This window comes from Physella acuta, unplaced genomic scaffold (genome assembly GCF_028476545.2).
Source record: "Physella acuta isolate Inbredline_101_S28 unplaced genomic scaffold, ASM2847654v3 ptg000353l, whole genome shotgun sequence".
NCBI classification, from domain to species: domain Eukaryota; kingdom Metazoa; phylum Mollusca; class Gastropoda; family Physidae; genus Physella; species Physella acuta.
Genome location: NW_026731872.1, coordinates 2,246 through 13,563, shown reverse-complemented (window position 1 = coordinate 13,563; position 11,318 = coordinate 2,246). Strand labels below are relative to the sequence as shown.

General features: G+C 45.0%; 2 protein-coding genes across 3 annotated transcripts; both read right to left on the bottom strand.

The window, feature by feature from the left end:
- Positions 1 to 562: 562 nt before the first annotated feature.
- Positions 563 to 5,243, bottom strand: LOC131941260 (uncharacterized). Its single transcript, XM_059300396.1, has 2 exons — positions 5,118 to 5,243; positions 563 to 3,038 (listed from the first exon to the last, which is right to left on the bottom strand). The coding sequence occupies exon 2, from the start codon at positions 3,019 to 3,021 to the stop codon at positions 1,045 to 1,047; it is 1,977 nt and encodes a 658-aa protein (XP_059156379.1). The 5' UTR covers positions 3,022 to 3,038; positions 5,118 to 5,243; the 3' UTR covers positions 563 to 1,044.
- Positions 5,244 to 6,806: 1,563 nt separating this feature from the next.
- Positions 6,807 to 8,817, bottom strand: LOC131941191 (putative phospholipase B-like 1; the record flags this gene model as incomplete). Of its 2 annotated transcripts, XM_059300211.1 has the most annotated exon segments (3): positions 7,696 to 7,734; positions 7,767 to 7,960; positions 8,658 to 8,817. In XM_059300211.1, coding segments are annotated over 2 exon segments (340 nt in total), but the record flags the coding sequence as incomplete, so codon positions are not given.
- Positions 8,818 to 11,318: the final 2,501 nt, after the last annotated feature.

The window sequence follows — 11,318 nt, the reverse complement described above, 5'->3', positions numbered from 1 at the left end:
CACACAACCAACACAATCCACACAACCAACACAATCCACACAACCAACACAATCCATACAACCAACACAATCCACCCAAACACAATCCACACAACCAACACAATCCACACAACCAACACAACACACACAACCAACACAATCAACACAATCCACACAACCAACACAATCGACACAACCAACACAATCCACACAACCAACACAATCCACACAACCAACACAATCCACACAATCAACACAATCCACACAACCAACACAATCCACACAATCCACACAACCAACACAACACACACAATTCACACAACCAACACAATCCACACAATCCACACAATCAACACAATCCACACAACCAACACAATCCACACAGCCAACACAATCCACACAACCAACACAATCCACACAACCAACACAATCCACACAACCAACACAATCCACACAACCAACACAATCCACACAATCCACACAATCAACACAATCCACACAACCAACACAATCCACACAACCAACACAATCCACACAACCAACACAATCTACACAACCAACACAATATCTCAAGCTATTATAATTCAATGGTTGTAGAGTTTATTTTAAAATTTATAATTAATAAAAAAGTCTTTTTATTAAATAAAACAAATATATAAACAAGAGAAATATTATAACAATATAATACAAATTATACATGTATAAAAAGCCTAATTACCCGGTAACCTTCGCGTTGATGGATTGAAAATAATAGCTCAAACTTATTATATACCAAGGATTGACTATTGACTAATTACTTTGGCACTAATTGTATACCAAGGACTGACTATTGACTAATTACTCAGGCACTTCGGCACTAATTATTGACCATGGACTGACTATTGACTCATTATTCATGCACTTTGGCACTAATTATTGACCAAGGACTGACTATTGACTCATTATTCATGCACTTTGGCACTAATTATTGACTAAGGACTGACTATTGACTAATTACTCCAGCACTTTGGCACTAATTATTGACCAATGACTGACTATTGACTAATTACTCAGTCACTTTGGCACTCAGTCACTTTGGCACTCAGTCACTTCGGCACTGCTGACCCAAGAGTCCGGCACCACCATGGGAGCGAAGCTGACCTCCATGACGTCAAAGTCTTCCTCCAGCACCTCTACGCTGATCTTCTCAAACAAGCCGGGCAATGACGTCAGCATCGTCGAGTAGTCCGTCCCGTCATCGATGAGGAACATAATCAGCTCGTCTTTGTAGCAAACTGCCCCCGACAGCATCAGGTCGAAGTGTCGCCACAGATGGTTGACAACCGTGAACTGTATCGTGTTGTCCCCACCCCGGGAGACCGAAAGTAAAGCGCCGCTAGACAGCAGCAGATACAGGTGCTTGTCTTTGTGCACGGCCACAATGTTTTGGTTGGAGGCCTGGTTGGGTATTTCAACGGTTGAAATGGACTTGGACTCCAAGCTGTAGCAGTTGACGGTCATATTGTCCGTTCGATTCCGGTCTTCATAAAAATCCGAGTTTTTGAAGAGCAGGATGGTGTTGTCAAAGACGCAGGTGAATTTAAACTTGATGTTTTGGTCGAGCTGGAGTATCTGGAACAAGTCTGGGTCGACCACCCGACTTCTGGTGGCGCAGTGGCAGACGTTGAGAACCTTCCCGTTGACAGAGACAAGCGTGATCGGCATGTTTTGGTTGCCGCACACCTCGTACAGGGTAGAGATGTTTTGGTTTTCATCAACGGTGTGGATAGCTTTGGGCCGGCACTTGTGTTTGGCGTAGGAACATTCGCTTTTGAACTTGAGACACACAAAGGCAAGTTGGGACCCGAGGGAGACGACAGGCACGTTGGTTTTAGACCGTCCCTTGAGCTGGTTCAGCTTAACGCTGGTCAGACTTCTGCTCTCCAAGTCGTAGAGTCGAAGGTCCGAGTTGACCACGCTGGCGACCACATTCCTTTTGCCACAAGATTTCCTGTAGGGTATCAGCAGGGAACTTTCGTGAGGGTACACGCCGACCTTGAACTTGAGAGCTTCCTGTACGACTTCAAGAGCAGACGGACATGCGCACACGTAGGGGTTAGTGAGCAAACTTTGTAGATAACTCTGGCTCGCTAAAACCATTTTAGCGCTGGAAAACAATTTGGCGAGGTAGTCTGCTCTCTCATCTGCTGGGTGGTCGAGGCCCGAGTTGTTACTTGTGACGTCTTTTGTCTGAATAGAGTCACCACTGTCTCCGAAAGCTGCTGAGTCATCAGACTGCCCATCGTCATCATATTCCCAATCGTCCGTGAAGTCATCATATTGCCAATCGTCTGAGTCGTCATCCGACTGGTCATCTGTGTCCCCAGCCTCTTCCCCCGTGTGCTTGTCGTCAGGTGACAGAGCAGTGCCGGGTCGATATCTCCCACGTGACACCCAGCACAAGATCCCGTCTAGAACAACTTCCTCACTCGCGACATTCAGCTCGTCATCCTCCACAAAGGATAAGACCACAGGAAATGACAAGTTCAGAAACTCCTCCGTCGTATAAACTTGTTCAAAGTTTCGCTTCATGAAACTTAACATGGCGTCCTTCACGTTTTTTGAATTGAAGTCAGTGGCCGCTTGATAGAAGTGTGAAAAATTGTCAAGAGACAAATTGTCGATGACGAACTGCTCACACACTTGCAGGTAGGTCTCTGTGTCCAGCCGATTGGCCGCCTCCCAAACATCGTCAATGTTGTCCGCCGTCAGGCCAGGCACTCGCCTGTGGATGAACTTTAGCACTGTAGCGAAGGTCTTACTGCGCATGTCCGTCAGCTCCACGCGACCTTCCTGCGTCTCCTTCATGTTGCTTCTGAACATGGCGTCAAAGTACTTGGAGGCTGCGCTCAGCAGTTGGCGCCGGCTTTTGAACTCCTTGCCGTCAACCACGATGGTAAAGTCACGTGACACAGGGTCGATGGTCACCTTCCTCCTCATGCCCGTCCTTAGGGGGCGAGACTCGGGTAGTCCAGACATCTTAGTTAGAGGTTTACTAGACATCTTGGGGAGTGGACAGTCTGTCAAAGTGTTTAGTTAAGGTTAGAGGTTTACCAGACATCTTGGGGAGTGGACAGTCTGTCAAAGTGTTTAGTTAAGGTTAGAGGTTTACCAGACATCTCGGGGAGTGGACAGTCTGTCAAAGTGTTTAGTTAAGGTTAGAGGTTTACCAGACATCTTGGGGAGTGGACAGTCTGTCAAAGTGTTTAGTTAAGGTTAGAGGTTTACCAGACATCTTGGGGAGTGGACAGTCTGTCAAAGTGTTTAGTTAAGGTTAGAGGTTTACCAGACATCTTGGGGAGTGGACAGTCTGTCAAAGTGTTTAGTTAAGGTTAGAGGTTTACTAGACATCTTGGGGAGTGGACAGTCTGTCAAAGTGTTTAGTTAAGGTTAGAGGTTTACTAGACATCTTAGGGAGTGGACAGTCTGTCAAAGTGTTAAGGTTAGAGGTTTACCAGACATCTTGGGGAGTGGACAGTCTGTCAAAGTGTTTAGTTAAGGTTAGAGGTTTACCAGACATCTTGGGGAGTCGACAGTCTGTCAAAGTGTTTAGTTAAGGTTAGAGGTTTACCAGACATCTTGGGGAGTGGACAGTCTGTCAAAGTGTTTAGTTAAGGTTAGAGGTTTACCAGATGGACAGTCTGTCGAAGTGTTTAGTTAAGGTTTACCAGACATCTTGGGGAGTGGACAGTCTGTCAAAGTGTTTGGTTAAGGTTAGAGGTTTACCAGACATCTTGGGGAGTGGACAGTCTGTCAAAGTGTTTAGTTAAGGTTAGAGGTTTACCAGATGGACAGTCTGTCAAAGTGTTTAGTTAAGGTTTACCAGACATCTTGGGGAGTGGACAGTCTGTCAACGTGTTTAGTTAAGGTTAGAGGTTTACCAGACATCTTGGGGAGTGGACAGTCTGTCAAAGTGTTTAGTTAAGGTTAGAGGTTTACCAGACATCTTGGGGAGTGGACAGTCTGTCAAAGTGTTTAGTTAAGGTTAGAGGTTTACCAAACATCTTGGGGAGTGGACAGTCTGTCAAAGTGTTTGGTTAAGGTTAGAGGTTTACCAGACATCTTGGGGAGTGGACAGTCTGTCAAAGTGTTTAGTTAAGGTTAGAGGTTTACCAAACATCTTGGGGAGTGGACAGTCTGTCAAAGTGTTTGGTTAAGGTTAGAGGTTTACCAGACATCTTAGGGAGTGGACAGTCTGTCAAAGTGTTTAGTTAAGGTTAGAGGTTTACCAGACATCTTGGGGAGTGGACAGTCTGTCAAAGTGTTTAGTTAAGGTTAGAGGTTTACCAGACATCTCGGGGAGTGGACAGTCTGTCAAAGTGTTTAGTTAAGGTTAGAGGTTTACCAGATGGACAGTCTGTCAAAGTGTTTGGTTAAGGTTAGAGGTTTACCAGACATCTTGGGGAGTCGACAGTCTGTCAAAGTGTTTAGTTAAGGTTAGAGGTTTACCAGACATCTTGGGGAGTGGACAGTCTGTCAAAGTGTTTAGTTAAGGTTAGAGGTTTACCAGACATCTTGGGGAGTGGACAGTCTGTCAAAGTGTTTAGTTAAGGTTAGAGGTTTACCAGATGGACAGTCTGTCAAAGTGTTTGGTTAAGGTTAGAGGTTTACTAGACATCTTGGGGAGTCGACAGTCTGTCAAAGTGTTTAGTTAAGGTTAGAGGTTTACCAGACATCTTGGGGAGTGGACAGTCTGTCAAAGTGTTTAGTTAAGGTTAGAGGTTTAGTCAAAACTACTTAAGTCGTGATACATACTTTGACTAAATCATTATTATTATAACCCTAACCCATAGACCAAATTAAACCACAGTAACCATACACACCGGTACTCATAAACCTTAGTTACTAAGCTAGTACGATCCCATTATCCATAGATCTAGACCTTTTTATCCATAAATCCCACGAGCCATAGGCCCATGTAGCGTTAGACCAGTCATAGAGTTAGGAACATTATTTAATGCTAATGACTGGTGTATTGAAAGATCTAGATGTAAACCTAGAGTCTAGATCAATACTCAACGATACCAGTATTAGCATATGTATATAATAATATATTTAAACCTAAGAGCTTAATACCAGTGTTAGCCTCAATATATCACCTTATTTCTGTCTGTCAGTCAGTAATTAAATCAAATCTATCAAAGAGTGTACAATGTTTCAATGTGCGAACCAAAATGTTTCAATGTGCGAACCAAAATTTTTCAATGTGCGAACCAAAGGCGTTTGTTGACAAATACAAGTAACTAAGTAATGTGTCACATCCGTTCATTTGAAACAGTTTCTTTCTCGATTTTATAGAATAAGCTCTACACAGATGCGCAGCAGATGGATCCGACAGTAAAAGTTTTTTGGACGGTTTTTCGAAGGTTTTATTTCAAAATCTAATTAATTTAAGGTATCGCCCATAAAATATATATAAAAAAAAGATTTAACAAAAAAACTTATTTTAGATAATGAGGCATTGGTAAAAAATATAATAACTCGAGGATAAAACATAAGAAATGAATAATGACACTAAGATAATATGTTAATGCAACGGCAGATTGCACTGTCTACTCTGGTCTGGCTCAATTCTTCATGGGTCGGTTGATAGGAATGAAAAATGCATTCACTCCCCTGACAACCTTATTTACGCTACTAACAACCATATCCAACCCATGATAACCTTATTCACTCCCCTGACAACCCAACAAACCTCCCTGACAACCCAATACACATCCCCATGACAACCCAGTACACCCCCCCTGCTAGTAAGTTCAGCAAACAAACCTGCCACACTCTGCCACCCTAAGATATCGCCTCACGTGACCAGTGTACCTCATCATTACCTCATCCCTGCTGAGATGTATTGATCTCACTTCATTAGCAATCATCTCCCTGCCCAGGTAAACAATTGGTCGATACTGAGAGACGGGACGTGAGTGATGTGCCCCTCCCCACTGACCGGTCGATACCCACAGGCTTGTCACAGGTTCAACAAGGACTTCAGTTTTTTCTTGGTGGCTGTTTCACAGTTTTTTTTTGGGGGTTGGTTGATTCACGATGTCCTGGCTTTAAAGCTTGACTTTTGGAAAAGGGGAACTCAGCTATTGTGGAACAGGTGGGTATACAGGTGTTAGGGGAGCAGGTGGGCATACAGGTGTCAGGGGGAACAGGTGGGCATACAGGTGTCAGGGGGAACAGGTGGGCATACAGGTGTCAGGGGAGCAGGTGTGCATACAGGTGTTTGGAAGCACATGTGGGTATACAGGTGTCAGGGGGAACAGGTGGGCATACAGGTGTCAGGGGAGCAGGTGTGCATACAGGTGTCAGGGGGAACAGGTGGGCATACAGGTGTCAGGGGGAACAGGTGGGCATACAGGTGTCAGGGGAGCAGGTGTGCATACAGGTGTCAGGGGGAACAGGTGGGCATACAGGTGTCGGGGGGGGGCAGGTGGGCATACAGGTGTCAGGGGGGGAAGGTGGGCATACAGGTGTTGGGGGGGGGGCAGGTGGGCAAACAGGTGTCAGGGGGCGGGGTAAGGTGGGCATACAGGTGTCGGGGGGGGGAAGGTGGGCAAACAGGTGTCAGGGGGAACACATGGGCATACAGGTGTCAGGGGGAACACATGGGCATACAGGTGTCAGGGGGAACAGGTGGGCATACAGGTGTCAGGTGACGTAATACAGGGGAAAGAATTTCAAGGCCCATAATTCAGCAAATAATTTTAAAAGGAATAAAAAGTTTGAAATACACCAGTTCAGTACATCATTCAACAGTTTAAACAAAATACAAAATAAATACAGCATAAAATGATTAAAAAATTTTTAATTTAAAAAAAAAAAGCTGGAATGATCAAAGCAGAATATATTTATCTGACAGGTCTGTAGTTCATTCTAGTGCCAGACCTGTGTGAAAGTCAGCCACAGGAAGTGGGTATGTAGGTCAAACAATAGGTCAGGCCTATTGACCTTCTGGGCAGATCATCTGTCAGATATCTCTGGGCAGATCATCTGTCAGATATCTCTGGGCAGATCATCTGTCAGATATCTCTGGGCAGATCATCTGTCAGATATCTCTGGGCAGATCATCTGTCAGATACCTCTGGGCAGATCATCTGTCAGATACCTCTGGACAGATCATCTGTCAGATATCTCTGGGCAGATCATCTGTCAGATATCTCTGGGCAGATCATGTCAGATATCTCTGGGCAGATCATCTGTCAGATATCTCTGGGCAGATCATCTGTCAGATATCTCTGGGCAGACCATCTGTCAGATATCTCTGGGCAGACCATCTGTCAGATATCTCTGAAGGCAGTTCAGGCCAAACTCCTATATAATATTATTCTTAGAGAAAGTTGTCTTTACAAGATGTATCTTTGACTAGCTAGATCAGCACATGTTTTGACACGAACTCTATTATATTATACCCTTTGACCCCAGAACTCAATGAAAACAAACACAGAAAACTACAGTTAAAAAAAAAAGACTTGTTTTGACAACAAAACATTTAACTGACATGTAATTTGACATTTTATGTTTAACATCACCACAAAAAGGCACTGATCTAACTAACACACACCAGCATGAACAGATGAATTAGTTGTGCTCCAGGTGAGCTAGAGGTCTCAACCAGTTTACAGCTCAAAGTTTGTGGATTTTTTCTTTTACAGACAGGGGGGGGGGGGGGGGGGTGTGAAAGTGTGACATGATATCTGTGACATGACATCTGTGCTATGACATCTGTGACACATGACATTTGTGACACATGACATCTGTGCTATGACATGGGTGCGGTGCCATTAAAAGTGATGACTGGAAAGTTCCAGAGGTCAGGGTGGCCCAGATGGGACATGTACTGGTAGTCAGACTTGCTCCACTGGAAGGCGGGCAGGTCGTCGTAGGTCGGACTGCTGATGGCGAGGAAAGACAGGGACTCAAACAGTTTGGAGCTCGTTAGCTGGGGATTAAACCAGATTAGCTGGGGATTAAACCAGATTAGCTGGGGATTAAACCAGATTAGCAGGGGATTAAACCAGATTAGCAGGGGATTAAACCAGATTAGCTGGGGATTAAACCAGATTAGCTGGGGATTAAACCAGATTAGCAGGGGATTAAACCAGATTAGCAGGGGATTAGAGCAAGTCAGCAGTACTTATTTCATTAAACCAGGTGGTTAGCAGAACTTGTCCAGGATTATAGATTATTCTTTCTTAATTCTTAAAGTTATCAAACTGTGTTCTAAAATTAGAGCTGTTAGGTTTTTTATTTAAATTAGGAGGTCAATGATCTACACATTTATTTTCATATCTAGACACAATGTGAGGTCAATGACCTATAAACTTACCTTTATATCTGTGGCAATGTGAGGTCTATGACCTATTAACTTACCTTCATATCTAGACACAATGTGAGGTCAATGACCTATAAACTTACCTTCATATCTGTGGCAATGTGAGGTCTATGACCTATTAACTTACCTTCATATCTGTAGCAATGTGAGGTCAATGACCTATAAACTTACCTTCATATCTGTAGCAATGTGAGGTCAATGACCTATAAACTTACCTTCATATCTGTAGCAATATGAGGTCTATGACCTATTAACTTACCTTCATATCTAGACACAATGTGAGGTCTATGACCTATAAACTTACCTTCATATCTGTAGCAATATGAGGTCTATGACCTAAGGCACCAAATTCATATGTTCCATTGATGGGGTTCAGGTCATCACGACATGCGATGGCATTCTCAGCTGAGTAGGGTGGGGTGCAGTTACAGCGGGACAGGGGGTCATTCATGAAGTTATTGTACCTGGGGAGAGGGGGTCATTCATGAAGTTATTGTACCTGAGGAGAGGGGGTCATTCATGAAGTTATTGTACCTGGGGAGAGGGGGTCATTCATGAAGTTATTGTACCTGGGGAGAGGGGGTCATTCATGAAGTTATTGTACCTGGGGAGAGGGGGTCATTCATGAAGTTATTGTACCTGGGGAGAGGGGGTCATTCATGAAGTTATTGTACCTGGGGACAGGGGGTCATTCATGAAGTTATTGTACCTGGGGAGAGGGGGTCATTCATGAAGTTATTGTACCTGAGGAGAGGGGGTCATTCATGAAGTTATTGTACCTGAGGAGAGGGGGTCATTCATGAAGTTATTGTACCTGGGGAGAGGGGGTCATTCATGAAGTTATTGTACCTGGGGAGAGGGGGTCATTCATGAAGTTATTGTACCTGGGGAGAGGGGGTCATTCATGAAGTTATTGTACCTGGGGAGAGGGGGTCATTCATGAAGTTATTGTACCTGGGGAGAGGGGGTCATTCATGAAGTTATTGTACCTGGGGAGAGGGGGTCATACATGAAGTTATTGTACCTGGGGAGAGGGGGTCATTCATGAAGTTATTGTACCTGGGGAGAGGGGGTCATTCATGAAGTTATTGTACCTGGGGAGAGGGGGTCATTCATGAAGTTATTGTACCTGGGGAGAGGGGGTCATTCATGAAGTTATTGTACCTGGGGAGAGGGGGTCATTCATGAAGTTATTGTACCTGGGGAGAGGGGGTCATTCATGAAGTTATTGTACCTGGGGAGAGGGGGTCATTCATGAAGTTATTGTACCTGGGGAGAGGGGGTCATTCATGAAGTTATTGTACCTGGGGAGAGGGGGTCATTCATGAAGTTATTGTACCTGGGGAGAGGGGGTCATTCATGAAGTTATTGTACCTGGGGAGAGGGGGTCATTCATGAAGTTATTGTACCTGGGGAGAGGGGGTCATTCATGGAGTTATTGTACCTGCGGAGAGGGGGTCATTCATGAAGTTATTGTACCTGGGGACAGGGGGTCATTCATGAAGTTATTGTACCTGGGGACAGGGGGTCATTCATGAAGTTATTGTACCTGGGGACAGGGGGTCATTCATGAAGTTATTGTACCTGGGGAGAGGGGGTCATTCATGAAGTTATTGTACCTGGGGAGAGGGGGTCATTCATGAAGTTGTTGTACCTGGGGAGAGGGGGTCATTCATGAAGTTATTGTACCTGGGGAGAGGGGGTCATTCATGAATTTATTGTACCTGGGGAGAGGGGGTCATTCATGAAGTTATTGTACCTGGGGAGAGGGGGTCATTCATGAAGTTATTGTACCTGGGGAGAGGGGGGTCATTCATGAAGTTACTGTACCTGGGGAGAGGGGGTCGTTCATAAAGTTATTGTACCTGGGGAGAGGGGGTCATTCATGAAGTTATTGTACCTGGGGAGAGGGGGTCATTCATGAAGTTATTGTACCTGGGGAGAGGGGGTCATTCATGAAGTTATTGTACCTGGGGAGAGGGGGTCATTCATGAAGTTATTGTACCTGGGGAGAGGGGGTCATTCATGAAGTTATTGTACCTGGGGAGAGGGGGTCATTCATGAAGTTATTGTACCTGGGGAGAGGGGGTCATTCATGAAGTTATTGTACCTGGGGAGAGGGGGTCATTCATGAAGTTATTGTACCTGGGGAGAGGGGGTCATTCATGAAGTTATTGTACCTGGGGAGAGGGGGTCATTCATGAAGTTATTGTACCTGGGGAGAGGGGGTCATTCATGGAGTTATTGTACCTGCGGAGAGGGGGTCATTCATGAAGTTATTGTACCTGGGGACAGGGGGTCATTCATGAAGTTATTGTACCTGGGGACAGGGGGTCATTCATGAAGTTATTGTACCTGGGGAGAGGGGGTCATTCATGAAGTTATTGTACCTGGGGAGAGGGGGTCATTCATGAAGTTGTTGTACCTGGGGAGAGGGGGTCATTCATGAAGTTATTGTACCTGGGGAGAGGGGGTCATTCATGAATTTATTGTACCTGGGGAGAGGGGGTCATTCATGAAGTTATTGTACCTGGGGAGAGGGGGTCATTCATGAAGTTATTGTACCTGGGGAGAGGGGGGTCATTCATGAAGTTACTGTACCTGGGGAGAGGGGGTCGTTCATAAAGTTATTGTACCTGGGGAGAGGGGGTCATTCATTAAGTTATTGTACCTGGGGAGAGGGGGTCATTCATGAAGTTATTGTACCTGGGGAGAGGGGGTCATTCATGAAGTTATTGTACCTGGGGAGAGGGGGTCATTCATGAAGTTATTGTACCTGGGGAGAGAGGGTCATTCATGAAGTTATTGTACCTGGGGAGAGGGGGTCATTCATGAAGTTATTGTACCTGGGGAGAGGGGGTCATTCATGAAGTTATTGTACCTGGGGAGAGGGGGTCATTCATGAAGTTATTGTACCTGGGGAGAGGGGGTCATTCATGAAGTTATTGTACCTGGGGAGAGGGGG

Excerpts from the sequence above, each read along its gene's own strand:
- LOC131941260 (XM_059300396.1), bottom strand. The coding sequence starts at position 3,021 with ATGTCTAGTAAACCTCTAACTAAGATGTCTGGACTACCCGAGTCTCGC.